Source organism: Aspergillus fumigatus, chromosome 4 (genome assembly GCF_000002655.1).
Source record: "Aspergillus fumigatus Af293 chromosome 4, whole genome shotgun sequence".
NCBI classification, from domain to species: Eukaryota; Fungi; Ascomycota; class Eurotiomycetes; order Eurotiales; family Aspergillaceae; genus Aspergillus; species Aspergillus fumigatus.
The window spans coordinates 1,482,342-1,509,918 of NC_007197.1; the positions used below are offsets into that span (position 1 = coordinate 1,482,342).

The 27,577-nt window shown below is 46.4% G+C and overlaps 13 protein-coding genes across 13 annotated transcripts; 6 read left to right on the forward strand and 7 right to left on the reverse strand.

Moving 5' to 3' along the window:
• The first annotated feature begins 302 nt into the window (after positions 1 to 302).
• Positions 303 to 2,242, forward strand: idi2 (S-methyl-5-thioribose-1-phosphate isomerase). Its single transcript, XM_747148.2, has 2 exons — positions 303 to 985; positions 1,040 to 2,242. Exons 1-2 carry the CDS (start codon positions 453 to 455, stop codon positions 1,668 to 1,670), a joined length of 1,164 nt encoding a protein of 387 aa, XP_752241.1. The 5' UTR covers positions 303 to 452; the 3' UTR covers positions 1,671 to 2,242.
• A 25-nt stretch (positions 2,243 to 2,267) lies between these two features.
• On the reverse strand, positions 2,268 to 8,895 carry AFUA_4G05840 (putative nuclear pore complex subunit Nup133). Its single transcript, XM_747147.2, has 4 exons — positions 8,135 to 8,895; positions 7,965 to 8,034; positions 4,629 to 7,913; positions 2,268 to 4,573 (listed from the first exon to the last, which is right to left on the reverse strand). Exons 1-4 carry the CDS (start codon positions 8,453 to 8,455, stop codon positions 4,230 to 4,232), a joined length of 4,020 nt encoding a protein of 1,339 aa, XP_752240.2. The 5' UTR covers positions 8,456 to 8,895; the 3' UTR covers positions 2,268 to 4,229.
• A 379-nt stretch (positions 8,896 to 9,274) lies between these two features.
• AFUA_4G05850 (ACP S-malonyltransferase) lies at positions 9,275 to 10,659 on the forward strand (the record flags this gene model as incomplete). Its single annotated transcript, XM_077804558.1, has 2 exons — positions 9,275 to 9,554; positions 9,611 to 10,659. The coding sequence occupies exons 1-2, from the start codon at positions 9,413 to 9,415 to the stop codon at positions 10,657 to 10,659; spliced, it is 1,191 nt and encodes a 396-aa protein (XP_077660705.1). The 5' UTR covers positions 9,275 to 9,412.
• A 646-nt stretch (positions 10,660 to 11,305) lies between these two features.
• AFUA_4G05855 (uncharacterized protein) lies at positions 11,306 to 12,311 on the reverse strand. Its single transcript, XM_001481505.2, has 2 exons — positions 12,090 to 12,311; positions 11,306 to 12,042 (listed from the first exon to the last, which is right to left on the reverse strand). Exons 1-2 carry the CDS (start codon positions 12,132 to 12,134, stop codon positions 11,683 to 11,685), a joined length of 405 nt encoding a protein of 134 aa, XP_001481555.1. The 5' UTR covers positions 12,135 to 12,311; the 3' UTR covers positions 11,306 to 11,682.
• Positions 12,312 to 12,794: 483 nt separating this feature from the next.
• Positions 12,795 to 13,909, forward strand: AFUA_4G05860 (NuoB/complex I 20 kDa subunit family protein). Its single transcript, XM_077804559.1, has 4 exons — positions 12,795 to 12,971; positions 13,020 to 13,212; positions 13,280 to 13,635; positions 13,707 to 13,909. The coding sequence occupies exons 1-4, from the start codon at positions 12,929 to 12,931 to the stop codon at positions 13,799 to 13,801; spliced, it is 687 nt and encodes a 228-aa protein (XP_077660706.1). The 5' UTR covers positions 12,795 to 12,928; the 3' UTR covers positions 13,802 to 13,909.
• A 199-nt stretch (positions 13,910 to 14,108) lies between these two features.
• Positions 14,109 to 16,148, reverse strand: AFUA_4G05870 (oxidoreductase, short-chain dehydrogenase/reductase family; the record flags this gene model as incomplete). The annotated part of the gene is made up of 5 exons (XM_747144.2): positions 15,994 to 16,148; positions 15,198 to 15,936; positions 14,709 to 15,147; positions 14,349 to 14,593; positions 14,109 to 14,296 (listed from the first exon to the last, which is right to left on the reverse strand). Exons 2-5 carry the CDS (start codon positions 15,250 to 15,252, stop codon positions 14,109 to 14,111), a joined length of 927 nt encoding a protein of 308 aa, XP_752237.1. The 5' UTR covers positions 15,253 to 15,936; positions 15,994 to 16,148.
• Positions 16,149 to 16,386: 238 nt separating this feature from the next.
• AFUA_4G05880 (rRNA-processing protein MPP10) lies at positions 16,387 to 18,540 on the forward strand (the record flags this gene model as incomplete). Its single annotated transcript, XM_747143.1, has 1 exon — positions 16,387 to 18,540. The coding sequence occupies one exon, from the start codon at positions 16,387 to 16,389 to the stop codon at positions 18,538 to 18,540; it is 2,154 nt and encodes a 717-aa protein (XP_752236.1).
• A 160-nt stretch (positions 18,541 to 18,700) lies between these two features.
• On the reverse strand, positions 18,701 to 19,837 carry AFUA_4G05890 (protein N-lysine methyltransferase family protein; the record flags this gene model as incomplete). The annotated part of the gene is made up of 2 exons (XM_747142.2): positions 19,273 to 19,837; positions 18,701 to 19,193 (listed from the first exon to the last, which is right to left on the reverse strand). The coding sequence occupies exons 1-2, from the start codon at positions 19,548 to 19,550 to the stop codon at positions 18,701 to 18,703; spliced, it is 771 nt and encodes a 256-aa protein (XP_752235.1). The 5' UTR covers positions 19,551 to 19,837.
• Positions 19,838 to 20,057: 220 nt separating this feature from the next.
• On the forward strand, positions 20,058 to 21,593 carry AFUA_4G05900 (DUF1761 domain-containing protein). The gene is made up of 3 exons (XM_747141.3): positions 20,058 to 20,832; positions 20,900 to 21,204; positions 21,270 to 21,593. Exons 1-3 carry the CDS (start codon positions 20,817 to 20,819, stop codon positions 21,402 to 21,404), a joined length of 456 nt encoding a protein of 151 aa, XP_752234.2. The 5' UTR covers positions 20,058 to 20,816; the 3' UTR covers positions 21,405 to 21,593.
• Positions 21,594 to 21,735: 142 nt separating this feature from the next.
• Positions 21,736 to 22,936, reverse strand: AFUA_4G05910 (uncharacterized protein). Its single transcript, XM_077804560.1, has 4 exons — positions 22,858 to 22,936; positions 22,703 to 22,772; positions 22,148 to 22,644; positions 21,736 to 22,097 (listed from the first exon to the last, which is right to left on the reverse strand). The coding sequence occupies exons 2-4, from the start codon at positions 22,760 to 22,762 to the stop codon at positions 22,073 to 22,075; spliced, it is 582 nt and encodes a 193-aa protein (XP_077660707.1). The 5' UTR covers positions 22,763 to 22,772; positions 22,858 to 22,936; the 3' UTR covers positions 21,736 to 22,072.
• Positions 22,937 to 23,187: 251 nt separating this feature from the next.
• Positions 23,188 to 24,695, reverse strand: AFUA_4G05915 (thioredoxin peroxidase DOT5). Its single transcript, XM_001481507.2, has 2 exons — positions 23,913 to 24,695; positions 23,188 to 23,735 (listed from the first exon to the last, which is right to left on the reverse strand). The coding sequence occupies exons 1-2, from the start codon at positions 24,217 to 24,219 to the stop codon at positions 23,398 to 23,400; spliced, it is 645 nt and encodes a 214-aa protein (XP_001481557.1). The 5' UTR covers positions 24,220 to 24,695; the 3' UTR covers positions 23,188 to 23,397.
• A 139-nt stretch (positions 24,696 to 24,834) lies between these two features.
• Positions 24,835 to 25,796, forward strand: AFUA_4G05920 (putative mitochondrial protein sorting (Msf1); the record flags this gene model as incomplete). The annotated part of the gene is made up of 2 exons (XM_747139.2): positions 24,835 to 25,303; positions 25,377 to 25,796. The coding sequence occupies exons 1-2, from the start codon at positions 25,151 to 25,153 to the stop codon at positions 25,794 to 25,796; spliced, it is 573 nt and encodes a 190-aa protein (XP_752232.1). The 5' UTR covers positions 24,835 to 25,150.
• A 515-nt stretch (positions 25,797 to 26,311) lies between these two features.
• AFUA_4G05930 (uncharacterized protein) lies at positions 26,312 to 27,336 on the reverse strand (the record flags this gene model as incomplete). Its single annotated transcript, XM_747138.3, has 2 exons — positions 26,312 to 27,071; positions 27,131 to 27,336. The coding sequence occupies 2 exons, from the start codon at positions 27,334 to 27,336 to the stop codon at positions 26,312 to 26,314; spliced, it is 966 nt and encodes a 321-aa protein (XP_752231.3).
• Between the last annotated feature and the right edge of the window lie 241 nt (positions 27,337 to 27,577).

A 27,577-nucleotide genomic window follows, 5' to 3' on the forward strand; every position in this document is an offset into this window, starting at 1 on the left:
TCTGTAAGTCTATATAACCCTTAGCTCTAGTACTAAAAGATATAGATTATTAGTATTATCTTTATTATTAGAGGTACTATAGTCTACTAAAGATAAGCTACTAGAAGTAGCTATTTTAGTGTAAAATTATGCATATCTTCTATATTAAAATATAAAGTAATTACATCGTATAGTTATAATGCCCTATAGAGATGCCCTAGAGATTAGCCCTAGCCCTAGTGCTTATACAGTTTTAGAGATTATATAATATAGAGTCTAACTAACTAATTACAGCAAGGGAGTGTGTGACTAAGCTGGAGGGCTGTTTTTCTAAGATAGGGGGGTGTGCCACTAAGATGGGGGGTGTGTTTCTATTAAGACCCTAGAATCAATCCCATACAAAATCTCCTCATCCAATTACTCGCCATACTCAAATTTACCATACAGATCCAGCAGCGGCAATTGCTGTACCAATGGCGTCAATTTTACAAGCAATCAGGTATAGCCATGGCAAGTTAGCCATCATTGACCAGCTACAGCTTCCATACGTGGAAAAGTTTATTACAATCCGGACATCTGAAGACGCCTGGCATGCAATCAAGGAAATGAGAGTCAGGGGCGCACCAGCCATTGCAATAGTTGCAGCCCTCGCACTCGCCTCGGAGTTGAATACACTCATAATCCACGATAAACTATCATCGAGAGCAGAAGAGGTGAAACTTTTTATCCGGGAAAAGTTGGATTACCTAGTGAGCAGCAGACCAACTGCTGTCAACCTCAGTGATGCTGCTCGCAAACTCGAATCAACCATTTCAGGTCATGCGGATACCCCTGGTGCAACTGGGCGTACTGTTGCGGAGGCTTTCATCCGGGCTGCAGAGGAAATGATGACCAAGGACCTGGACGATAATATGAAGATTGGTCAAAATGGTGCAGAGTGGATTATCAAGCATGCACTTGCAAGGCACAAGTCAACAGCTACGGTCCTGACGCATTGTAACACTGGGTAAGCATTTACCACGATGATTTTGTTAATTGAGTACTGAATGGATTCTATCAGCTCGCTTGCAACTTCGGGCTATGGAACAGCACTGGGTGTGATACGATCGTTGGCTTCAAAAAAAGCACTGGAACATGCATATTGCACCGAGACTAGGCCTTACAACCAAGGCAGCCGCCTGACAGCTTTCGAACTTGTCCATGATAGACTCCCTGCTACATTGATAACCGACTCAATGGTAGCTGCACTGCTTGCTAGTACGAAAGCTGAAGTGGACGCAATCGTGGTTGGGGCAGACAGAGTGGCAGCCAATGGAGACACAGCCAACAAAATAGGTACATATGGTTTAGCAGTACTAGCCAAATATCACGGCGTGAAATTCCTTGTCGCCGCGCCACTTACGACAATTGATCTCGGCACCAAATCAGGTGAAGATATCGTCATTGAGGAACGGCCATCAGCTGAAGTCACCAAAATCAGAGGTCCTGTCGATGGAGATCATCCAGCTGATATTGTGAAGTTGGAAACTGTGCACATTGCTGCAAAGGGTATCGACGTCTGGAATCCAGCATTCGATGTTACTCCCTCAACACTCATCGATGGCATCATCACTGAAGTCGGCGTCATCGAAAAGGAAGCAGATGGCCAATTTCATCTGGAGCGGCTATTCATAGATAACTCAGCTTCGTGAAAATTTGCCTTTGTATGATGATTGCTATTGCCATCATCACACTGGGATTCATTGTTGCTCTCAACGGCAGCAAGAAGCTTGTCCAGCTGGGATTCCAGGTTTGTCAAATGGTCTTCGAGTACTTCAGCTGCTTTTTCACCCCTTACAGAGGTCAGAAAACTCTGTCAGATTTGAGTCTCAGGTGAGCCACGTACGAAGAGATATCCTTCAGGACCTGGATACTGTTAGCGCTCGGGTTGGGTCTATTTGATGACTCTTCCAGGTTCGTGTGCTATGGTTTTGCAGTAACATTGTTCAAGGCTTCATTTCCTGACTATGATGGTGCGAATAATATTATAGAACATACTTGCATATAATTCGTAGATAACCCGTCTTTGTTTGCTTGGGACATTTTGATAGATTGGCTGGGTGTGTTCATGAAGACTAAGAAGCGGGGAGCTGGGCTTTACTAGGTAATTAAGAAATAATTAGTAATGTGTGAGCTAACGCTAATAGAATGAATTAAGTTTTGCTACTGGCGCATTCCCCCATGGTGGAGCCCCAATGATTTAATATACAGAATACATAGTAGATGCTAAGCTGCCATAGCGGTAAAAGAGCTATAATATTATGTAGCACTAGGCATACCCAGCATTGCTACACCAGGTGGTGCCAACTTGCGAGCTAGTCGGCTGGAATTACTGGACCGTGAAGATTCGATAGGGTGCAGGTCCTTGTATACCTCAGAAACAGTGAGAGACAGAATAGGAGGCACATGGCCTCCCCGCAACATGCAAGTTGACAACAAGAGGAGATGACACTTATCCTGCTGTGCAGTTAATCTAGCGTATTCAGAATTGGCGTCGGTTCTTGGCGTGTTTTCAAATCAAATTTCGCTCAACTCTACGTCTTTGATTTGGCACAGGGGGTTTACTTCATTACCCCAATAATCTCTTCGCTATCTGGGATGTTCTCTTGTCTTTATGCTATCATTGGATGGCTGCTATCTTTCTGGACTGCCTTTCTATGGTTAAGTGGGTATAAGACTACCACTTTAGGATGTCCTTACCCCGCGTTTTACTACCATGTATGAGGTCATGGGGTGTTCTAGCTGAAGCTAGATTCCATAAATTAAACAACAAATCCGAGCTCCAACCCTCCAACTGGATTGAACATCATTGTCCTTGTATAGCAACGGTTTAATGAGATTCTAACTATACTTGACTGTCGCCTAAGTCTGGATTTGCTCTTGTATCCGTCTAGGGTTTAACTCCCTGTACTATTCTGTCCATAATAACCATTCCCTCTGAAATTTCTTGTGTTCGCTGTTAACAGAAACCTCATAAGGGACTTCCAAGGTATGCCCATGTTACAGTCAACAAATGCAGGTGGTCTGAATACCTGCTCTTTCCTGCACTCAAACACAACTATAGCTCACACCAGCTGGTTCGGTATCTCCGTTTCGCTAATGATATATTCCTCCCTCCTAGTGTACTTCCCAATCCGTTCTCAGTCCGATCAAAGTGCTCACCCAAATAGCTTCTCTATAATAGTAAGCAGATCTCAACACACAGATCCCCCGATGAAAGAGGTGATCTGTTGGAACAGTAGTTACCATTGGTCAATGTGACGAGCTATGCTAATGCAAGTCTCAGTGACGCGTTCTCACAAGCTCAACGGCCGGGATCACTCAGGACTCAGTGACGGAATGGCAGCCTCACATGAGCATATCCCTCGGTATTTTGCAAAATCTGGGCCCATTGACGCTGATCCTAAGAAGACGAAAAAAGATGGAGGAGGAAAGGGAAACTGGTTAGAGTCCCTGTCATATAGCTTCAACTGTCCTTTTACATCATGGGTTTGTATGCAAGAACACCGCCTAACAGTGCGCAAGGGGCCGCTCTGGTGAAGAAGTCCAAGACTATGATTATACCTTCACGAACGCTCGTCGCCATTCAAACAGCAGTAGCCAAGGCATGGCGGATTTTAGAACGAAGTTCGAGACCATTGAACCAGATCCAGTCTTTGAGCATCGCCTCCACGGTCCACAGAATGACTCTATCGAGCAAGGGGACTCGATGATCCCCGACCGAAATGAAAGTGGTCAAACTAACACCAATAACATCTAAGACCAGACAGGGGGCGGAACCTCTTATCCATAATGGGATTAACCGAGGCGGATGGACCAGTACAGGAGTGAGTAGAGAAATGAAAGGCTACAATACCAAATCGATAGGTCTTCCTTCAGGTCCTTTATACCGTTGCTAGATGATAACTACCCATCAAGAATATCTGCAAATGCTGACAACTGTAATCTGAGAGCCCCGATAATTCACAAATTTGGACAAACGAGCCGAGCATCAATGTAATAAGAATACTTAAAAATTCAGAGCAGTCTCCAGAGCAGTCTCGCCCGCGTGTGGATATGGCCTCAAGTATTCAAATAACAAGAACGTCCTCTTACAGGTGCGAGTTGAGCCGGCAAATAGCAGACTTATATCAATTGTACAGGCCAACTATTGAACATTAGTTCATGCCGCTGTGTTTATCCCCAAGTATTGCAGAAGCCGAGAAACATGATTAAAGCCACGACAACTGCGCTCTTGTGGAAGGAGATCCTGTTTCCGAATGGTGTGCCTGTAGACCATCGCTGAACTGCACCAAAGCGCCAGTTGAATGACTAGCTGAAGATGAAACCGCCTCCTCCGCAGAGATAAGGAGTTTCCGGTACCAGAACTCGAGTTTTCCCTCTTCAATCCGTTGGAGAAGTATATCATTTTCCTTGCTCAGATCGCGGCAAATCCTATTGCGCTGCTCTTGTGGGTATGACGACAAAATAAAATCGAGATCTGACTCATTAAGCACTACATCCAGCGGCGAGGATGGTACATAGAGTGGACAAGGATCTGCGTCCGCGCAGTGTTCTGCGAGTTGAGTTTGATCAGTATACACATAGTCAAACTTGGGAGATATGCTTACTATCTCTTAAACAAAGTGTGAGTGTGCGAAGAAGAGAGACACAGTGCATGTGATCTCCAGGTTCATGATCTGTGTTGTCAGCATTTTTCTCCAATTGCCAATCATCTCTGATCATGCATCTGCGCCACACAAGCTTCTGCAGAGGGATACAGTAGAGAGGACCCTCCTGGGTGGAAGAGTTCAATCGAATTACCCGCAGAGCCAGGTAGAATTCCTTGCCAATGAATTCATTCTGCGTTTCCTCCGAAACCTGGCCGCCATCGATCAGTGTCAACAAATCAACCAACTGGTCAACCCTGAGGATTTGCCGGCTGATCACTTTAGTGAGTAAGGCAGATAGTACTTCGTGGAGCGATGGGGTGTCATTCACAAATCTTCCGAACTGGTCAATTGCTAGTTCAGTTTCGGCTTTTTGATCAATCGCGCCCTGCAAAGCTGGCATCATATAAGCATAGACAACTTCTTGGACAGCATCTAATTCAGCCAAGTCCTCTAGGCGTTTTATCTCATTTCCAAAGATAGGCTTGGCAGCTGCACTGCTTTCTTCCCAGGCTGCTAGCGTGGCAAGTTTAGACAAGGACAACTCAACGCGATGACACCACAAATCTGATTCACGCTCGAGAGCCAAGGTCTCCAACGATCGAGCAGCCGCTTCATAGTTATCCTCACCGATCGCATCATTAATCCAACAGAGCCGAGCGTAGGTCGGATTTTTATGCAAGAAGCGGTTGATGAAAGGTTGAAACCTTCTCATTGTGAACAGAATCTCTGATTGACCCATCGATATTTGGCGAGTGAAGAAGGCATCAGCCCAGGGTTCGCCGAACTTCTCGAAGTACGTCGAGATTCTCCTACCGAGCTGTTCTGATTCATAGTTGGTGACATTTTCGGCATGTTCCGAGTCCGCCAATGTCTGATCCTGAAGCTCAATGATGAGTTCTACCAAAGCACTCATGTCCCGGAATTTCTCTGCCAAAGAAATTGCGTCTTCTAGCTGCCCAATGCCAGCCAACTTGAATAGCTGCCACCTGCGCTGCTTGGTATATGTTTGCTCAAGTTCAATGCCCTCATCGACTGATTTGGGATTATCCTGTGAGGAAAGCCACCTGACTCTTTCGTAGTGCATTAAACTGAGCACACGGAGTTGGCGGGCGCTGTTTTCTGCAATTTGCCGGACGAGCTTCTGCTCCCGTAGATCCAAAGAAGTCGTTGCTTGTTGGGTCCATGCCCTACATGTATCGAGTTCTAGATCCAGAAGATGTCCCGTTTCAAGAAAAACAATATCTCGAGACGTCCAGAACTCAGAGAGACCATCATAGCCAGACGACAACACGCCATCCTCTATGTGCTCGTCTTCAAGCCCGTACTGACGAGCGTGCTCATCACGAAACCGAAAAGCTGTCTCCAAGACGGCCAAGGAAAGCTCACTGGCTTGGACGATTTCTTCTAATACCCTCCGGCCCTGCTTCGTTGAAATCCCCTTCTGAAGTTTGAGCGCCTTGAAGATCCAGGGAATAATATGTTCCATTCGAAACGTGTCAAAAAGAAACCAGTCGCGCACATTATCTTTGTCCTCATAATCCTCAGATTTTGTTTTGAATTTTTCATTCATCGACCCAATCACATGAGCCAAAAACGTATTCCCTTGGCCCATTGCCCGCCTCGCCTTATCCTCAGATTTCCACAGGGCCCTTTGTGCAGCAAGTTTCTCTGCACCCCACAATAGCTCGTACCAGGTTTGACGATGCAAAGGTTTCTTATGCTGCAGTAACAGACTCGCAAGATCATCTAGAGCTTTTGCTCGTAATTTCAAGTTCTGTTCTAGAGTGACCGACGTGGCGGGAATATAATGCGAGGTAGACCGCAGCAATTCTCCGCAAATTTCAAGTGCAGCTTCCTCGATCTCCTGGGGACTAAAGTCGAAGCCGCCTTTGTCAGTTAGATCGAGTGGGTTGCCTGGCCTCGCGCCGTAGAATACGGCTTGTTCGATTTTGGTTTTAGCTGTGATTTGAGCATCTTCAATCTCATTGCCTGCGCTTTGTCGAGGCCTCACTGCGATTCGAATGACCCCAAAATTTCGAACCATGACCAAGCATGCGGAGGAAGATCCTTCACCCGTTTCATCCTCACAGCCGCTGCCCAGTAGCTTGTAGTCAGCTCCGGATCGAAAGGTGATATGGTCATTGAAAGGAGAGGGAAGTCGACCAGAGTCTAGTAAGAGTTGCGAGGTGGGCGAGTCACCATATGAGCCCAACGAGAGCAGTAACACCGATTGGTCAATCACAATAAAGGCTGTCTGGCTCACTGTGGCTACATGTAACTTGATGTTGGGCTGCGGTGCGTTAGACAATGTAGAAAAGCTCAAGTCTATGGAACTGGCAGCCAAGACATGAACTTCTTCTGAAAGCAAGAGCTGCACCACAGATATGCATCGACGACCTGTCTCCCGAGAAGGCGCCACAACCAGACAAAGTCGCCACGACTCTGCCCCACTATGCTGTAGATCTTGCGCATTATCTCCGCAGGACAAAAGGGCAAAATCTAAGATCTTTAGATCTGTATCACTGGCCACTTCTGTGTGCTTTCGACCCAAAGAGCGGCACAGGTCCTGTCTGATATCAAACTGTTTCTTCATTATGCTCCCGTTACTCCAATGAGTGTCCCAGATCTCAAACACTCCTGTCGTTGTGCCAACAATGATGTCCCGCTGCCCTCGTTGATGCGAACGGGCAGCCTTTACTGCAGCGACATCCTTCCTCCAGCAACCACCACTGAAGACGCTTTTTATGCCATTCAGTAGCCCACTACTGCTGCTTGAATTCCGAAGAAAATTGGCCATCACGGTGGGCCTCCCTTGAGAATCCCTAAAGGTAATGTGAGCGACCCTTCCCGATGAAAACGTGACAATTACACCGGAGGGCTCGCAATTTATCACATCAGTAACATATTCACTTGGGAGCAAGCCAGGTACATGACCTTGAAGCCCACTTTGTTTTTGTCTTGGTAGCCCAAGGGATCCAGCATGTGATATGGTCTCCCAGTAGATAATTCTTCCTGTGTACGGCATGACTACCATTAAGCCTGGTATTTCGCCATTTGCGGACGAAAGGAAAGTCCCAAGGGGGGGTGCACCATGAGATTCTCGGCAAGATTCGGGAATTGTAAGTGTAAAGACATCCACGGGCGACGATGCTGATGCAGAGGGAGAATATGGCCAGATAATAGCATGCGATGCTGTCAAGGCCAATGCATAGCCATTCGCTGTCCCAAAAATACCTCGAAAATCTACAAAAACAGATTAATACACTGGCTTTGACGGGAATGTCCATAACTTGCCTGATTGTAGGCCACGGATCTGGTCCGGAAAAGCAGGAAGTTGAGAGACCGTGTAGAAATCTGTTTTGGACTTCAAAAGTCTTTAGCGTTAATGAAAAACTAAACAACACCCGGCGAGGACAACAAGGGAATGCAAGAATCTTGTTGCGTTAAACACATAGCAGACTTACAAGCACAACAGTTGTGTTGACCTCATTTGGTGGTAGCTTCAATTCATTCAGTGATCTCACTGGCAGCGACTTTTGCACGCCAGGTTTCTTCGTAACCGTTGGGTCGGACACATCTCCGGTATCAAGTCCTGGATGTTTCGGTAATCTTTTCTTAAAGTCTGACTGAGCCTCCGAGGAATGCCCAGGACTCTCACTACGCAGCGCAGAACGTTGTCTTTTAGCATCTGGTTGCTTCATAGACTCATCGGAGCTAGTGCGCTGACGTCTTCGTGGGTTGCGCAACGAGGCCACGGAGGAGAGTCCTGCTTTTGGTACAAACATTGTTTTAGGGAGGTTGTCGATGTATCACGACAGAATGATAACTTCTGTTGCTAAATCCGGTACGCGCATCTAGGTGACAATAGTGATGCAGTAAATTTAATCACGAAGGTAGGACTTAGGGACAGCAGGATTGATGCAACAAGGCCTACCGCTCCTCATATTTTATCAAACAAGCAAAAACAAAGTATATGTTGTGAGTTTGGTAGATATGAGAAGGCGGTCATGCCCTGTGAGCTCCATGTTGGATATCAAACATATCAAACACGGATAAATATTAAGAAGAAACTCAGTACTCCAATTACGTCGAAGGACAGAACATAGAAGACATGGATATGTAACAGTTGCTGTGTCGCATGGTATGTACATAATAGACGTGCTAGAATAACAACCTTGGAAAGGCCATAGAGGTATCAGTCAATTCTTGATTCTACAAAGCGTGTATTACGATTTCGGTATCACAATGAGACAAGAAGCATCCATATTATTATTAATATATGCAGCAATAGTAGCTAGCTTCGCAGTTTACTGCATTTCTCTCTCTCTCTCTCTCTTTTTTTTTTTCCCCCTCTCTTTTGAGAAAATTAGTATTATGGCGTACTAGTTACATTAATTTGAGGATCGAAATTTTTGATAGTAATATGTGGATGTTAATTGACATAAGTACCTGGTAGTAAGTTTACAAGCCTGTAGTAGTCGTAACTGCCTTACTTATTGCTAGTACATTGTACAACAGAGGTAACATATTGTCATGCTTTTGCTTTTAGTCACATGATTTGACTGGACCGAAGCCTTCGATAGAGTCAACTGGCTCTTTATCAAGAGTAATTCTCATCTATTGGACGCTCCTGTGTCATAATACACCTCTAATTGACACCGTTCATAATGCCCACATATTATTATATCCAATATGCTTGTTCCGAGCCTGAATAATTATTATGCGTTTATAATCACTAAATCATGTTGCTATTCCTCAGTCTGAGATACACCACTGCCATCCGCTATGTCTGTGGTCGCTCAATCTCAAGGCTGAGCCCCCATCGCCAAAGTATCTGTCCGCACTCCACCACAACAAGATTGCACACAGCTCTATTCTTTCCCGGTTTGTCATACCGTCTACTCCAGAGATCCGTATTCCTGATACTGATATAGGTCCAGGTCATGGCGTGCAGCGTGTGGGAATGGCTAACTCCTGGGTTGACAATTTTCCTGGCACGGCCAGACCATTCTTAGATGAGATGGACGACACTTTAGGATTCAACCTGTCTCGAACTATAGCAAATGGCCCAAATTGCGAGCTAAACAAGACTGAGAATTCCCAACCTGCTATCATGGCGACGTCCATATTAATCCTTCGCATATTGGAGAAGGAATTTGGTTTCGACACGAAATCTCGTGTGAATGTAACACTTGGACATAGCTTGGGCGAGTTCTCTGCTCTAGTCGCTGGTGGCTATCTTAAGTTCAGAGATGCGCTAAGATTGGTTCGCCGTCGGGCGGAGATTATGGCCGAATGCACCCGTCAAGCCTCTAAACAATCCGGAGAAGACTATGGCATGGTAGCTCTAATCTGTGAGCCGGCTCATCTCGAATCTTTACTTTCGGCCATACATGAATTCACTGGTCATCCTTCCCCAGACTTAAAGGACGATTCGAGTCACGGATTACCCACAATCCAACAAGTTATGATTGCCAACATCAACTCCAAAAACCAAATAGTATTAAGTGGGAGCATTCATAGGATCACGACTCTTCTCATCCAGCTTCGCCAATTTGGTGGCCACGACCCACGTGCTGTGAGGTTGAAGAGCGAAAGCCCGTTCCACAATCCCATCATGGCGCCAGCTGCAGGGTACATGAGACATGAACTAGAACACATCGACATTGAATTCCCCTCCCAGCTGCCGTGTATATCAAACGTCTCAGGTTTACCTTTTGAATCAAGGGACGATTTGAAAAACCTTTTGTCTAGACAGTGTGTTGAAACCGTTAAATGGTGGGACAGTATTCGCTATCTTGACCAAGATCGAGGAGTCAAAAGATGGATTGGCATAGGGCCAGGCAAGGTCGGCAGAAATCTGGTCGGCAAGGAAGTTGGCAAAATCAACACCAAAGGAGGTGGCGTTTGGGCTCTTAGTGATCCCCGAGAGCTGGAGAATGTTTTGATGGCGCTGCAAAACACTGAAATTGACGTCTTAACCCAATGAATATGCGTTTCCCCGATAATATACGCACTATTCATTTGTATCGATCCAAACGAGTCTTGCCCATTACGTACGAAATTTACTGATAAGTCGCCGGAGTTTACACGCAAAATTTCCATCCAAAATGTAGCCCGGTGCTTTGATGGCCTTAATTCCACACTTTCCACAGGCAGTCACAGTGCCATATTCTTTCGAGAAGGTTGTAATTTGAAACAAATAATCTGCAGCTAGAGAGATAAGATAACCTGCTCAGCCACTCTAACGTCTAGGAAACATCAGGTCAAGTTTTGCGGCAGTTTTCTTGGCTGGTCTGGATCACCCTGAAGTTGTTCTTTGCTTAGAACAACCAGCACTACCTTCTGCGACGTTGTCTCGCTATTCAACTGCGTTTCTCATTGCGCTGTCAAAACGAGATTCACTTCCTACTCAGTACAATCATGAGTTATGCTCAGCGAGGGTAGATTGGGTAACCATGTATGATCGGCTTGGTCCCTGGCCCAGCAAGAAATTGGAGAAGCGCTAGCTCGTATTTCTTATGCTGCTCAATCTTCAATGCATCTCGCATGAAGTCAGGTATAAGCTTCATTTCCGCATTCCTTAAGACAAGTTGGCGAGGTCCAAAAGTTGCCTTAGGGTGAAGTTCGCTCACAAATTCGTCCGTGGTTGTGTAAGTCCTGGATGATCAGGCAGAGCAACGTGAATCACAACGCCTGTCCGCTATGCTTCATACAGAAAAGCCTGTATATTTGTCGGGGGGTTTTTGGCCATTCCAGGAGCATTGATATGTTTGATTTGTCTCCAAAAGGTTTAGGGGCTAAGAGAGCTCAGAGCCCAGCCATTCCCGGAGCCCAGGTATCGCCGATACGCTTGACAGCCGCAATGAACTTTCGGTCGACGATTTGCGATGCATTCGAACTCGATGCTGTGGTCTTCGCAGTAGGCGTGTAATCGTCCGGAAAGAAAAATGGGTTTTGTAACAGTTGAACATATGCAGTTTGCAGCGCTCGGAAAGCCTATCATTCGACGTTAGTGCTTCCTTGAACCTTGCAGGCCTCGACTGCGTTGCAAGCTAAAATGGTAGAAACGTGCCGGCTTCAAGTCCGATTCCCTCAATGTCGCCATCGCACCGATGCCTAAACTTTCGGCCCCAACATGTGTTGGTTGCCCTATTGTATCCACCACGATCAAGAACTTCACCCCAGTGGTTGTCAACCAGCCATACGCGGCTAGTCGCTCATCGATCGCATGCAACAGGCCCAGATCCTGGCCGACTGAAGTCTTTTTCTGCCGTATCTCAAAAATATCAAGGCATGCGTTCAAGTAGAAAGAGAAATTTACAATGGAGTCTTGGTACGGTGGGAACATTGAGATATGGAGAGGATTGTCCTTTGAGAAAATTAGTAGAGGCATCAAATTGCAATGGATCGTCTCACAGCCTTTCCAATCACGCATATGCAGGCAATCCTGGGGCCTGACATCGCTTTGCGTGTGCGAGGCTCTATTAGCTCCTTGAGTCAAAGGTCGATGGAAGTACTACAAATGGAAAATGACTAGGCAGGAGATTAGACTGACGGCGGAGGAAGGGGATTGCAGAGCACTGTTTCCAGCAGTACAGGAGGACCCGCTTAATCTTTGTCCTTGCCTCATTTTAATGAGGGCACCCCGGTACTGATAAGCCCGGGTAGCAGTCACCCACTTCTACTGAATTGAAACACAGCATCCACAACAGACTCTCTCCTCATATTTGTGAACGGAATCTCTGGATTAATAAACGAAAGATTGTAGGCAGAATCAATGCAGTCTAGATACGCTCAAGTAATGGTCAAATCGAGTGAACTTTCTACAGTTAAAATTAATTCCCATTATAACAAGCCCTGGCAGGATAGATCAAGTATTAATGAACCAAATGTGACAAATCAAAACGAATGTCATCATCGTAGGGTTTTCTGCGACTAGACATACTCCGGAGTATGATCTGATGGGCGATAGATATTATTACCACTTGGGGTTCGAACTTTGAAGACAGAGAACGTTGAACTTGAAACAGAACTGTTTTTTATTTACTAAGCTAGAGCGGCGATAGGCTCGGTCATTTTCGGCGCAACGGCGTTACCTTCCTAGTTTGGAACCGGAACGGAACACTCGCAACCTGTATCTCAACCATTTCATTGCCACTGGGCCTTTGAGCAACAGAGGTTCTGTTCCCCTCCAGTACCAACTACTTCTTTATCTGAGTAACAGGCGCACGGACAAGGCAGAAGTATTATCCAGTATGCTCTCTACATCTAGGCGCGCCGTTCTGGGCGCGCTCCGCGGTACGTCTATTTTTCTGTCTCCTGTCATTCGTCGCTCATTTGATATAGCGCGATCAGTTACAGTTCCATTCCCGTTCAGAGCTCAGCAGCTTGCATTGCTGTCCACCTCTCCAGTCAAATCAGCGACGGCACTCGAGCATCAGGCGCAGTCCGGACAGCCTTTGACTGCATCTGGAAAGGTTCGAAAGGAGGTGCCCTTGCCGAGCCAGGAAAAGAAAGAGGGTGCAATGCAATATGTCCTGTTCGTGTCCCGCATCTTTTACGTGCATGCATACTAAATGCCTGGTCGTCCTGACACTGTCGTGTAGTACCACACTTGACCAAGTCGCCAATTGGGCCCGCCAAAGCTCCTTGTGGCCGATGACCTTCGGTCTCGCCTGTTGTGCTGTCGAGATGATGCATCTGTCGACACCTAGATACGACCAAGATCGCCTGGGAATTATTTTTAGAGCTTCACCTCGCCAGTCAGATGTGATGATTGTGGCTGGTACATTGACCAACAAAATGGCACCAGCCCTTCGACAAGTTTACGATCAGATGCCTGATCCACGCTGGGTCATCAGCATGGGAAGTTGTGCGAATGGCGGCGGCTACTATCATTACAGTTACTCGGTTGTACGAGGATGTGATAGGATTGTTCCTGTCGATGTTTATGTTCCTGGATGTTCGTCGATCTTCCCTCTTGACTCGCAGTTGAGATTTTTTTGGTGTGAGAGCTATGCTGACGGGATATAGGCCCACCTACATCTGAGGCATTGATGTATGGAATATTCCAACTCCAGAAGAAGATGAGACATACAAGAATCACACGCATGTGGTACCGCCGTTAATATTGTACTCGAGGAATGGGTGGATATCATTAAACCTTGGAAAATATTGACTATGGCATTGTATTCTTGAGTACCTAGGAGACATACCAGTGCATTCAATGAGCCGAAGTGTCCTTTTGCTTGATATGCCTTCCGTGTTCGGATTTTGCTCAATTTACCAGATAATACGGGCTTCTCATTTGCTATCTCTCTTTCTGACAAACGTGCCACCAACCATTGAATGTAAATGGTTCAAGCGGTCTGGCGTCCTAGCCTTCAGGTACCTGTTCGTCTTTGTTGTGAGCCTAAGATTGCTTGAGACAACGGCTTAGCCGTTGACCATGACACCGCCATTAGGGTGCAGGCTTTGCCCCGAGATGTAGCTACTGTCATGACTTGCAAGGAAAACAAAGCATGTTGCAACCTCGCTAGGTTGGCCCGGGCGACCCATGGGCACGGAGCTGAATTGTTCCATTGCAGAAGTATCCATGGTGGATGGGATCAAAGGAGTCCAGACTAGAACCTATGTAAGAGACAACCTTTGCAATTATCCGGTATCGAAACATACTTGGACCAGGGCACACACAGTTGACTCGAATTCCTTTCCCAATTTGTTGGTTGGACAATCCTCGAGTGAACGCAATAATTGCGCCCTTCGTAGATGTATAGTCAAGGAGGTCACCTCGGCCAATATAATGGTTAACAGATGAACAATTGATGATCGTGGCGCCAGATCGCATATGTGGTAGGCTGTACTTCGACAAGTAATAGTAAGGATGGATGTTTGTGTCAAAGGTGCGATGCCATTGGTCCCTAAGGAGAGGGTCAACTTGATCAGCTAATGGGAGAGCTCTCCCTTCTCGTGTGTTGTGGGGGCGCTGGTAGTGAAGAGGGGCTCAAAAGACTCTGTTGGGAAATCAGAGCATACTCATCTAGCTCGCTGATGTCTTGGACCATGTTCTGGAATGCAGCATTGTTCACCAGAATGTCAATTCCTCCCAGACACCGAAGGGCGACGTCGACTACTTTCTGGCAGTTCTCCCTTTTTCGGATATCTACTGCCAAGCAGTGACATTCTTTTCCGGTTTCCTGCACTCTTCTCTTTGTTTCCTGAGCATCTATCTCTTCCTCTGGCAAGTATACAATTAGGCTAGATGCCCCTTCCATTGCAAACAATATGGCAACGGCGCGACCGATCCCAGAGTCGCCACCCGTAATGATGGCTCTCTTTCCAGCGAGTTTCCCGGCTGCTTTATATGTCTGATATCCATAGTCGTCGGTCGGTATGCGAGTTGACGCAGGCTTGGGATCCTCGAGTTCCGCCTGTAGCCCAGGCTTTTTCTGATGTTGGATTGGGATCCGGTGACCTGCAGTACTGATGAGTATGGCCAAATTTGATTCGAAGATGGGGACTCACCAGGCTGAAATTGTGATTCAGCACCGCTTGCTGGCTTTTCCGTGTACTCTTGCATGGCGGTGATCCAGTAGCAATTCGGACGATCTCAATTGACAACCCACAACTTGCCTATATGAGGTAAGGAGCGGCTTTCCGAACAAGTTAATGCGCGAGAAAGGGATTTAGGAAGATAATCGGGTCAAATTATAGCATCACAAAATCCGGCGCATACGGCCATGTCTGCTGCAATGTCACAGCGTCAGGATGACGTTTTCAAGCAACATAAGAATCCAGGAATTGAGAGCCACGAAGCATCTTCGAGATATAGCCATGCACGTACAAACCACATCGCAATCATTACTTCGATCTGGCCTAGGTGATGACCATATAAGTTCCTGTGCAGGTGAGCCGCGACAGCTTCCTTGAAGTGACGTTATCAAGCAACCAAGAACTGGCGTATGTGATGATTCAGAACGTCATGAGCACTTTATTTGAGGAGAAATGTGGTTGATAACCCTTCAGAAGTCCTCTGAGAAAGCTCTCTGAGAGCCGGACAATCGTCAGCGAGACATCACGTCCATAGAATTTGATAAGGTCTGGTTATCACTTGACTTCATCAGAGTTCGCGATCAGAATATAGTACTGGCCTCAGAGGGCTTTGCACTGGTGAACTTTTTGAGGTACTAGGGCAGCCAGATTGTGGGAAACACCCCAGTTATCCAAGGCCATATTTACACGTTGAGGTTCATCTGCAGTGGTGCTTTACCTTCTATATTAGGGTGGTGAAATGAGATTCCGAAATTTGTCTTTGTATTACCTTTTTTTTTTACAATCTCAATTAGCAGCAGGCTGGTAGCAGCAGATGGGTTGAAGATCAGCATTATGTCAGTGACCCAGCATTCATTAGAATTATTAGGGAGGTGCTCCGTCATACAGAGTACTAAGGTATTATTTTCTATTATCATTATCTGCCTTGGGACCGCGCTAGTTCGATACCAATAACCCATCCAGTAAGACTTAAGTGGAGCGGGAAGCTTGGCAGAGAGTTTTTCATTTTCATTTTTCTCTCTAAAGGAAAAAACACCAGTCTCATTTTCGGACTATTTCTTTTGCACTTCATTATTTGTCTCTTTCTTCTTTGCTCTCTACATAAAATCATTTTTCTATTTAAACAACAGCGCGGGCCGATGCCCTCTCAGACATTTCTGCAATGGACCAAACGGTAATGCAAGACCAATCTGAGACGATAATCCAATGCCCAGCATCCAGGTCGACTCGTGACGGATATAATATGCCTATCGAATCAGCATTATCGACACCGTGGGTTTTTCTTAGCCCGACAACCTCGCTGCATGCGAATACAGTTGATTGTGCAAAGTACTTTCTGGATTCCCTTGCCCTGTCCGTCAGCAATGCACAGCTTGCTCGTCAGCGCGTTATGCGGAAGCGCAAGCGATCGGATTATGAGCAAGAGACTCTGCATCATGTATTACAGTTGAAGGAACTGTTTGTGCAAGGTTTTACTTCAGATCAAATATGGGAACAGGCCACAAGAATACTAGACTCTGCCAAGCAGGAAATTGAGCAAGATTCCGCTTTGATTGCCCAGCATGTCGAACCAGCTTTTCTAGACGCAAGAGCGTCACCATTTCTGTCGCAGGAGGCGAACTCTGAAGATATCTCTAATTTTAGTGATATTTCAGATTCGGCCGCTGATCGTTCAGACCGCGACTCTGCTTCTGATGATGAAAGGGAAGATATGGGATCCGTACCAGAATCACCGAGCATGGCTGAGGGCCGCTCTGACGGAGATAGTAGGACTGATGTGGAAGAGTCGGACAATGATAACCACAATAGCCGCGGCACCTACGTACAAGACCCATTCGGACTGAATGATGGCTTTTTCTCCATTGACGAATTCAACAAGCAGTCCGAGTTTCTCGAGAGGCAAGATGCAAAGGGCGAAATAGATGACGATTTGGAGAGCGACGAAGAGGAGATAGACTGGCACGTCGACCCCTTAGCTGGTGGGGTTTCTGTGCCTTCCCAAACCACACGACCAACAGCACAGAGGTCTAAACGGTCTTTCGAGAACGGAAGTGAGAGCAGTAGTGACGAGGAAGGGCCGACTTTCGATAACGTTGCCATCGAAAATGACATCGATTCAGAGGATGACGACGCATATGCAATTAGTGCGGATACCACTAATTGGATGAATACCAGTGATATCAAGTACTCAGATTTTTTTGAGCCTCCTCCACGGAGGGCGACTTCGACGAAAACCCGCCCTCTTCCGAAAACACAACCTCATGGGGCTCCTGTGGAAACTGACATCGATCGCGCGATTGCTGATGTTAGGCGCGACTTGCTTGAGGACGATGAGTCGCTGGATGGAAACGATTCTTCCGATAATGAGCTAGCTGGTTCTAAACAACAGCATTCGGCTCATGAGAAACAACGCGCGCGGATTGCCGACGAGATACGTCGCTTAGAGGCTGCTAATGTGGCGAAGAAAGATTGGATGCTTGCTGGTGAAGCTCGAGGCGCTGAAAGACCTATGAATTCCTTGATTGAAGAAGACTTGGATTTCGAGAGGGTTGGAAAGCCGGTACCAGTTGTTACGACGGAACTTTCTGGGTACATTGAGGAGCTGGTTAAGCGTCGAATATTGGCGAAGGAGTTCGATGAAGTAATACGCCGTCGTCCTGGAATTCCGGAAGCGCAGACTGCAAAGAAAGTGAGATTTGAGCTGGAAGACACCAAACCTCAACAGAGCCTGGCCGAGCTCTTTGAATCTGATCATCTCAGGGCTACTGATCCGAACTATGTCGACCCCAAGAATCATAAACTTCTACGAGAACATACTGAGATTTCAAACCTTTGGAGAGAGATTAGCGACCGTCTGGATACGCTGTCGAACTGGCATTACAGACCAAAGGCTCCTCAAGCAAATATCAATGTGATCACGGATGTCCCTACCATTATGATGGAGGATGCGCAGCCTGCGGCTAGCAGCGCTGTTGGTGGGTCAGCAACCCTTGCTCCTCAGGAAATTTACGCTCCGGGTGATAACGGCAAGGTTGCTGGAGAAGTAACACTGAAGAGTGGAGAATCTATCGCCAAGGATGAAATGACGCGCGATGAGAAGTCCAAGCTAAGGAGGAGGCAGAAAAAGCAGAGAAAGTCTGACTCTGACCCTGCAAAACAACAATCAGGGAAAGCCGCTGAAAAACAACAAATCGTCTCAACGTTGAAGAAGGGCGGTGTCAAGGTGATTGGTAGAGAGGGCCACCTCACTGATGTTTATGGTGCCAGAGACCGGGAGGGCATCGCCAAAACTGGTGCAGATATACTCAAGCTGTAAGATTACAATCTCCTACCGTCCATATCGGATGACGGAATGTTTGGAATTGCGCGAAATTTTTTTTTGGAAAGGCAAAAACCTAGTAGATTGGCAGCGCATTTCGTTCGTTTTGTAGCTACATATCAACAATGATAATCTGGGTTTCCTCTTTGGTGTATGCTCATTCTTTTATTGCTCTAAGACTGCCGTTCTCTGGTCTAAATCTCAACCGGAGTGAATAGAGAAAGATATTCTCCCTCCTGTATGTATCCGCCTCAGGGTCGTCACGAACCTCCTTGATATCAAAAACCCTCTTAGCTGCTTTCATAAAACGGAGATCTGCTCGCCTACGCCTCTTGAAACAGAAGTAGCAAACAGATTCGGGTCCCAGCAGATCTTGCAAGGTTGAAATGAGAAGGGGGAATGCCGGCTCGAAATAGACGCAGTCCGCAGCGAGGACGATCTCAGGATGTGTCGGTATACAGTCCGGGAGACGCTCTCCCCAATTTAATACTGTGGCCGCCACAGCAGTTGAGAGATTGTTCAGCTCAATGTTCGTTTTCATCAAGTGTAACATTGGCTCTTGGTCTGTGATGTAGATGGGACAAGGACCAACATCGCACCCTCGTGCAACCGCGAGGCCCACAAGGCCCCCGCCAGCTCCTAGTTCAACTCTAGGTAACACCGCATTAGTATAATCTCAGACGGAGCGGTTGTCGAGGACTTATTATGAAGAAAGGGTAGTGTACAGACATTGTCTTGTTGGAGAGATTATTGCGGTGTTGCCGCAGCAAGTACTTTGCCAGGACAATCCCTGCTGGCCATAATTGACCACCGCAACCCTCTTTAAGGTCTTCTTTAAGAATTAGGGGCTCTTCCAGGAGACCATCAAATGAAACCAACGTATTCCCAGCCGGTTTTAGCTCCCTGACAGGAACTAAGTGTTCGCTGACATCGAAGGCTGCCACAAGGTTGGGTGATGAGGGTTTGTCAGGAATAGTTGCTTCCATCGGGAGAATTTTTGCACCCATCGAAATAATTGCTTCTGAGGTTGACAAATGTCTATCGAAAGAATGTTAATGTTAATAAAAACTAATTGATGTGTAAAAGGCCCCAGTCAGTCACTGACGCCTGACAATCAAGAAATATAATGAACCAATAGGAAAAGGCAATTGAAGAAGACGAAGATAGTACCTATGGAAGTATGCTCAGAAAAGATCACAGGAGAAATGGAGGGGGAAGTCCATGCTTTTTTGATAGCTCTGATTGGGCATTACTTAAAATGAGGAGAAACTAGGTAGGGACAGAGAAATTAACGATGTACGCTATAGATCTACCCTTTATCTAAGCTCTAGTGGCCTTTGGGACTTTATAGTTATCTTTTGTCTATCCTTAGCTAGATGAGGCCATGTTTGAGGAGACAATATAGTGTTTCTCTTGCCCCAATCTTCTTCGCGCCTTCTCCGTGTCCTCACATGTGGACAATCGAGAGGCCAGAGGACATGCAAATTCCTTGAAACTCTTTCCAAAAAGCGGAAATACAGGCCGTACAGAGTAAAGTTTTAAATATAATTATAATTATATCTTAATATAAATATACCGTATTTTGATGTGTTTCACAATGAATAGCTATAAATTAGTGAATTTGTTAATTCTTGTTAATATCCTGCCTGGAATGAAGGAAAATAATTTTTCCCTGCAACTTCATATGCGGGTGGACTTGGCAGAATAAATCGGTGCAGCGAATGCAACTCATGACTGTTGAGGTTGAGGATGGATCACACTCTATAATGGGTGGGAATAGCGAGAGATAAGAAATTGGTAAGGTATTCGCTTGCTTGGTCAAGGATTATCTACTATTAAGAATCTTTTACTTCATCGCCCAAGCATAGCTAGTATAAAGATACCTATCAAGAAATATCATAAATGTGTGTCTCTTGCTTGACGTCATGGCCACTGCTTCTTCCCCACACCAAGGGACCTTGCTTCCAGCCTCCTACCTTAACCGTTGGTAAAGCCGACTTTATTATTGAGCTGCCTCTATTGATTGGTCCGCAATATGACTCGATCCCCATATCAGGATCTTCACACTGCAGCTCGTCGGCATGTCCTTGTCTTTAGATCATGACGACGTCACTCTGTAGCCTGCCAAGTACCTACTGTATGATGGCAACCCCATGTGACCTTGGTTCAGCAGTGTTCAAATAACGAATCTCCCCCACTCAACGGACGACGATTTTGTTGAGATCTCACAACCTACAGAATCATAATCATACGGCGATATTTCCACACTCAAAATGACCACTCTCCACTGTAAGGATGCCCCCATCTCCGTGGCCTGCTGTCCCACTGATCATTATAATAACTTGTAATCGGCCAGATCTCCCTCCCGTGAAACCCTCGGCTATTGCGATGGGTACTATCTTCACCCATACGGCTTCACTGGGTATTCTCGCACCTGTCTTTGGTGATACTTATCATCGTGCGCAGGCCGCCAATTCCAAGGAGGAATTTATCAAGTCCAAGGAGGCTGCGGGAGCAGCGGCGGCTTGGGGTAGCTCCCTGGTTGGAAGCGCCGTTCAGACTTATGGTGTTGCCGCCCTGATCAATGCTACTGGAACGCTGAGCTACAAGGGAGCTGCCTATTTGGGAAGCTTAATTTTCATGGCCAGTTCTGCTCCAAGTGTGAGTATTCCGATTCTCTCCCACCAAATTTTACATGATATGCTGACTTTGCATTATGTTTCTAGTTTATCAGCCAAATCTTCACCGAAAAGCGACCCCTCGATACTGTTGCTGTTGGTGCTGTCAGCAGGGTGTTTGAGACAGTTGGGCTTAGTCTGTTCCTTACCTGGTGGGGTACTCGCACAAATCCTTTCGATTAGGAGCGACTCCTGGTTAATGGTCAGGGAAATTATGATTTTGTGAATTAAGATCTAAATTTGAATCAAGCCAGATATAGGATTTTCCTGCTTGCTCATGCCAATGTCTGCAATTATGCAAGGACCAAGATCAGATCGTAGCTATTTTAGGTAACGCTTCAAGGATAAGTCTGACACTTGATTGATTTCTTTCTTAAAAAAAGTCCGACTTAATAGCCCTGTTTTCCTTGGCTTTTTGCTGTATGCGATTGTACAGCCTTGAGTTTGAGGACGTGGCAAGCTCTTAGGATCATGACGCTGTAACTGCACTAAATCTACCCTTGGTAAATGACATGCGAGATTCTGTTTGCCCTCCTACCTATGAGACATTGCGACATTGTGTTCCACATGACTAGTCAATATAATCGAATGGAGCCAACATAAGAGTATTCTCGGAACATATAAATTCAGTCTGACACATAGTTGTGGAGTCATCAAGCGAAACTTTCTTATGCACATGTAGCTAGCTAGTATGGAAGACTGACTCAGCATTATAGAAAAGGGCCAACATCGCTATCAGCCTGCTCTATCGTACCCATTCCACGTTTGAACACTTTTCGCTAATAGATGATCTACGTCCCAGGACAGAAAGAAGATAGCAATTCAATTTCAGATGTGCAGTTAACGAATACTTAGACGAACGTCCGGCAAGGATACCTAGATTAAAATGTAAGCTGGGGTAACAGATTGCAGAGAGAAAAACATACACAGCAGGATAGCCTTGACCTTGACCAAGCTGATACTTGGCCGCAGAGGCGTTCAAGTTACAAGGAGTTGGCGGCAGACCATCGGCGCCCAGAACGCCCTGGATGCCCCTCTTGTCCTTCTCAAATATGGCAGCGAGGCCACGCTCTTCTCCTTGCTGTTTAACCTCAACCAACTGCTGCTCTCCTGCCTGCCCGGTCTGCAGAACGTCGTCCTTGGGCGCCGCCCGGCTACCTACTGTAAGAAGGCCAACAGCGTCTGCCTGGTTGACTATGCTAAGTCTGGGGTAATTTCTCCGGACGTCGCGCTTCCAGTAAGGGTTGTCGGCAATGTCTGCTGCTGGGACAGTAACGGGGTCATCATAAGATTGCGGCGGGAGAGCACCAGGAGTCGGAAGTCGATATTGCGAGTTAAGTGGGACTCCAGTAGAGCGATTGGGATCGATGGCAAGAAGACGGCGAAGACGTTCCCATATCCCCGTAGACTGGACGGTGTATTTCTGATCATCAAAACTTAGAAGTGAAAAAGTACTCCATCAGAATAGTGAAATTGCCTACCTTATGGACGGCTATCGCGTTCGATGCGGACTTGGCGGCTTTGAGGACGTCGCGAGTCATGATGATGAACCTATCCAGTTTGCGTGTCAGCCTCACAATGGCTTCATTGTCCCACTGTCCATGATGAAGGCCAGTATAATGACCCTTTGGCTTACCTGAGTCCTGACCTCCCAAAGCTCCCGTCTCAACAATATGTGTATTCACTTGCCTTACGAAGAACGGAATCAAGATGGCTGTACTCGGACAAACGACCTGTGAACGGACATTTTGTTTTTCCGACACCGTGCCTCCTGATACCCGAACATCCACACCCGCGCAAAGCGACAGCTTGAGATATCGGATTTCATCGCAAGCACCTTCGTGGCCACAGCTGCAGATATACTGTGCCAGGAGTAGGAGCTTTAAGCGAAAATAAAAGTTATGCGTTATTCACCCCCTTCTCAATAATAGCGCCCATTGGAGATAGTAGCTATACTAAACTAGAACCGCCAGTAGTCATGATAATAAGCTTTCTTCATCTTCGTAGGTAGATTGAATCAAGTTCCTCTTTCATTGGAAAGATTGCCAACGTTTGAAGTATGACAGAGGTATGAAAAGCGATCTCAGGATCATTGATATTACATGGTCCCCCAGAGCTGAAACGTGCTCTTAAAATTGTCTGAACACCTAAATTCGACTTCCATCATGAACTTCCGTCACTCTTTGATCTGTCCGTGCGTCTCTATGTTACACGCTGAGATTAATTGCTGTACAGCATCCACTGTTGCATCTGGCCCTCCAGGTTGCAAAAGTAGGACCTTCCCTTGTTTATCAACAGCGAAAACCCCCCTTGTCGTACCTCTAGGAGTCTTCTTAAAGCCAAGACTCGAAATGAGAGTAGACGCCGTATCGCATAGTAGAGGATAGGGGAGGCTCTGCTTGGCTTTGAACGAGCTGTTTGCTTTGATGGAGTCCGCCGAAAGCCCATATATCGATAAACCAGTCGATGTTATATAATCATATTTATCGCGAAACAAGCAAGCTTGCTTTGTGCCTAACAAGCGATGAGCGTTGTTTTTGATTCCTGGGATTCTTAAATACGCTGCAGGGGCCGAGGAACAATAGCGTAGTACCACTAATGAGATGAGGGATGCAGGCGCTCTTCCTTGAAAGTCCACGGAGTGCTACTCTCGGGACGTTCAAGGAAGAGATGTGGGGTGGATAAACTCACAGCCAGGTGTGGACGCTCTTGGGTACGTGAACAAAACAATTCCTGATTTGCTTGTGTCGACGAGATGTTTGAGGGTAGTTTTCGTCCCATCATTGAGTTCTACCTCGCCACCAAAGTTGTCCAAGTCGATAGTGTCACCCACAGTTGGAGGTTTCTTGTGTGAGACGTGCGTAGAGCGCTCATCTTCCTTGCTTGATTGTACCAAGGTTGGACTGGTCTCCTCACTCGCCGTCTCTTTCAACCTTTTGCTCTTATTTTTGGTGGCAGGGTTCTGTGAGGGTGCTTTGCGCTTCCTGAGTTCTACCATGATGCAAAACTGATATTCGAACAGCTGAAGGAGCAATTATCCTTAGTGAGTGGTATGTCGTCCGCGCCTTCTGAGATGCTTTCAATAACGAGGGCACGAGACCGAGAAGGGCCTAAGAATACCTTTTTATATGTCTAGGATCCTTCTAGTAATGAACATCGGGATTATGCAGAGTTTCACACCGACTTTAGTTTCCATGTCGGGAAGCAGCTATGGCCGCTGCGAGTTATTGAAAACCACTTTTTGCGGTGGGTTAAAATAAGTTGACTACAATAGTAATACATCATAATAGCAACAGTTGGAAATGATAAATGTTTGGGTTCAGTGAGAAAAATACGGAGACAAAGCATGGGTGACAGGCCAGGAGATCCCTCGGGTTACCTGATATGATATTATCATTGATTCATTAGATACCATAGCATCGTACAGCTCCGTATATGCTCAGTTCTTATATAGAGGTAGATAGTAATAGGAACATCAGGTAGTTTACTCCGTACAGAGTACGATGCTGTCGCATTTTGACAGCCGAGAAATTCCGATCCCCGACCGAGCCCGCCTTTTCCCCGGGTTGTTTGCGAGTCGGATATGCTAAAAATTTCTTCTCCCGCGTTCCATTGCACGAACGCCTGTGATCGCCGTCCAGTTTCATCATTTCGTGAAGGCTTTCTTACTCATCCTGTAGTTGGATATTTGCCTCTTCTTTTATGCCTTTTTTTGCTGTTGTAGGCTCTCTTCATGAACGCAGAGACCTTTGCCCTTTTAAACGTCATCTTCTAGATATTCTCGAGTGCTTAACTTGTTTGAATCCATCTCGGCTGATTCGACCAACACGACCTTCCGCAAACTATAGTCATTTTCGATCGTGCTCATTAGCGAGCGAGTCGGTTGCTTAGCGATCCCTGCTTCTATCACCGTCTCTAGCTTTCCCGTCATGAAGGTCTTCTCCTCGACATGCACCTTCGATTATTCTTGGGAAGAAGTTTCGACTGCGAACTGGCGCAAATATTGCCCTTGGAATGACAAGTCGACCCATGTTGTGGCGGTAGACACCATATCTAGGACGGTAGATCCGAAAACTGGCATTGTGGGTTTTCCTGTCGAATATTTTCCATTTTTTACATCTCAGACGAAATGGCTAACCTGAACGCCCCATTCAGTTGCGTACGGAACGCCTCATCACTTGTGATCAATCAGTACCGCAATGGGTTCTCTCATTGTTCGGGGGAAGCGCTACTTCTCATGTATACGAAATCTCATATGTTGATCCTGGCGCAAAGAAGGTCACTATGTGCTCAACAAATCTTACGTGGTCTAACGTCTTGAACGTGAGAGAAACTGTTATTTACCAGCCTTCGTCATCGAAACCAGAGTTGGTCACGGATTTCAGTCAAGAGGCCAAAATCACTGCCCTTTGCGGCGGCTGGCAGAAAATCAAGAATAAGGTAGAGGAGGCTAGCATCGAGAGGTTCAGCCAAAATGCCAAGAGAGGCAGAGAGGGTTTCGAAACTGTTCTTGAAATGAGCCGAAGGGTTTTCGGTGAGCAGCGTGAGTTCGAGAACAAGAAATTACAGTCCTGAGCTGCCATGTCTTTTTGAACTCGTCACCATTATAGTCATTAAGCGGTTGCATTCACTGGCGTTTTCATAAATTGTTCTATCTTGCCGATGCATGCCATTTGAGCCGGCGTTCTGTTGGTCTATCTGCTTTTGTGGTCTCACTTTTTGCGCATGCATACTCCTTACACTGGACTTGATCACACTCGACAGATTGATGCCCCGATCCCTACGATGTTCATGGCTTTAAAAGTGATACCAACCCATGCCTGTTGATTTATCTCCTCTCGATATTATGCTAGTCTCTTACGTTTACTGGTTCTGCGTGTGCTATGTGAAATATATGAAGCAATATATCATGTCTCATTGATTTAGAATAGAATAGATTTTGTCCTTCGAAGGCTCAATTCATAAATCTACGTGGCACCAAATGTACTACCCACCTCGGAAGCATGCACGCTCCTTGATCGAAAGGCCCAATTACAGCAAATGCCACGCACCAGTTCTAGGACTTCCGCAAGGCGACATTGCGATTTGATTCAGCCTAGAAGACCGCCCAAAACAACACGACTGACGCCAGCTATTTCGTTCTTTGCGCTGGTTCTACTTGCATCCTCGAACTCTCGGACGACGCCTGTGACCATTATCTTCCGAAGCTTTGCGTCTGCCTTTGAGAACATCTCTCCCAAAGCAACTGTACATACAGACGGAGTGGAGACCAAAGCAGTGAGCCTGGTATAGCAGTCAATCAATACGTCACAAAGAGTGGCGAAGGTTTCGAAATAATCCGGCTCAAATGGTAAAGACGGCGTCAAAAGATAAGAATATTCCTCTCCTGGGAGAAGTTCAGACGCTTCACTGGTGGGGAACGAAACGACAGCGGCAGCTGCTGTCGTAGACGAGGTGATGTTCCCCGTCATGGACTTCAAGTCAGATGGGTCGCTAGATTGCATGGGAAGACCAATCTCCGTTGCAGAGCTAGCCCTCCTGCCCTTGGTTCCAGCGTGTGCCGCTCTTTTGAACATTTGTGGAATGCGTGCTCTTGCCAGAGTTGATGATGAACTCCCATCCGGTGGGTGGACTTGCTGAAATGCCTCAAACTCAATCAAAAGCGCGTTTAAGGCGCGTAAGTATTCCGACGGTGATGAATTGACGTCCAAAATTGGCGGAAGTGATATTCCGAGAAGAAGATAATTAATGGCCCGACGGGATAGTTTGCGAGGATCAAAATAGGGGATTCGGCTGATGTCAGCTCGAGAGAAGTGTACAGTGTTGAACCAATAGATACGACCTTCATGGCTGCAGCTTTATCAGAGCTTGGATTAATGAAAAAGGGCTGCTTTTTGCCTTGAACTCACGCTTTCCTGAGGTAATCCAGAGTGGATATCCTTTTGGTAGCCATGTCGTGAATATGTTGATAGATAGCTCCAGCGCTCTGAGGACCGAATGATCCTCCCCCACTCGTCAAAGGAGGGGGCCCACCCCCTCCAACACCTTCATGTCCAACACTAGATTTGTTTGTGTCTCTGCGAGAAAGGCTGGGGGTAAATGTCGATGATATCATGCTTGAAATGGGCGCTGGACAAAGAGCAGCTCCAACAGTAAGTGAAGCAGGCTTTTGCCTGCCCTCATAGATAGATAGCTGGTGAGGTCTCGTTTGCGGACAGCAGTCCAATTAGAAGAAAAAAAAGGTGGGGGGGGGGGGGGGTTTGGTTTACGAGTTCCAGATATGCCTCGATCGATGTTGCTCGATAATTTGGAGATCTTATGTACAGAGTATAGAGTCGCCAAGTCCCCCTGCACAA

Excerpts from the sequence above, each read along its gene's own strand:
- idi2 (XM_747148.2), top strand. The coding sequence starts at position 453 with ATGGCGTCAATTTTACAAGCAATCAGGTATAGCCATGGCAAGTTAGCC. Across the intron at positions 986-1,039 it reads CTGACGCATTGTAACACTGG|CTCGCTTGCAACTTCGGGCT; the intron begins GTAAGCATTTAC and ends GGATTCTATCAG.
- AFUA_4G05840 (XM_747147.2), bottom strand. The coding sequence starts at position 8,455 with ATGTTTGTACCAAAAGCAGGACTCTCCTCCGTGGCCTCGTTGCGCAAC. Across the intron at positions 7,914-7,964 it reads GATCCGTGGCCTACAATCAG|ATTTTCGAGGTATTTTTGGG; the intron begins GCAAGTTATGGA and ends CTGTTTTTGTAG. Across the intron at positions 4,574-4,628 it reads CACACTTTGTTTAAGAGATA|AACACTGCGCGGACGCAGAT; the intron begins GTAAGCATATCT and ends CTCAACTCGCAG.
- AFUA_4G05855 (XM_001481505.2), bottom strand. The coding sequence starts at position 12,134 with ATGTCAGGCCCCAGGATTGCCTGCATATGCGTGATTGGAAAGGCT. Across the intron at positions 12,043-12,089 it reads TATGCGTGATTGGAAAGGCT|GACAATCCTCTCCATATCTC; the intron begins GTGAGACGATCC and ends ATTTTCTCAAAG.
- AFUA_4G05860 (XM_077804559.1), top strand. The coding sequence starts at position 12,929 with ATGCTCTCTACATCTAGGCGCGCCGTTCTGGGCGCGCTCCGCG. Across the intron at positions 12,972-13,019 it reads CGTTCTGGGCGCGCTCCGCG|CGCGATCAGTTACAGTTCCA; the intron begins GTACGTCTATTT and ends CATTTGATATAG. Across the intron at positions 13,213-13,279 it reads GGTGCAATGCAATATGTCCT|TACCACACTTGACCAAGTCG; the intron begins GTTCGTGTCCCG and ends ACTGTCGTGTAG.
- AFUA_4G05900 (XM_747141.3), top strand. Across the intron at positions 21,205-21,269 it reads TGGCCAGTTCTGCTCCAAGT|TTTATCAGCCAAATCTTCAC; the intron begins GTGAGTATTCCG and ends TTATGTTTCTAG.
- AFUA_4G05910 (XM_077804560.1), bottom strand. The coding sequence starts at position 22,762 with ATGACTCGCGACGTCCTCAAAGCCGCCAAGTCCGCATCGAACGCGATA. Across the intron at positions 22,645-22,702 it reads ACGCGATAGCCGTCCATAAG|AAATACACCGTCCAGTCTAC; the intron begins GTAGGCAATTTC and ends TTTGATGATCAG. Across the intron at positions 22,098-22,147 it reads GGTCAAGGCTATCCTGCTGT|GTATCCTTGCCGGACGTTCG; the intron begins GTATGTTTTTCT and ends ATTTTAATCTAG.
- AFUA_4G05915 (XM_001481507.2), bottom strand. The coding sequence starts at position 24,219 with ATGGTAGAACTCAGGAAGCGCAAAGCACCCTCACAGAACCCTGCCACC. Across the intron at positions 23,736-23,912 it reads AAGAGCGTCCACACCTGGCT|GCACAAAGCAAGCTTGCTTG; the intron begins GTGAGTTTATCC and ends ATCGCTTGTTAG.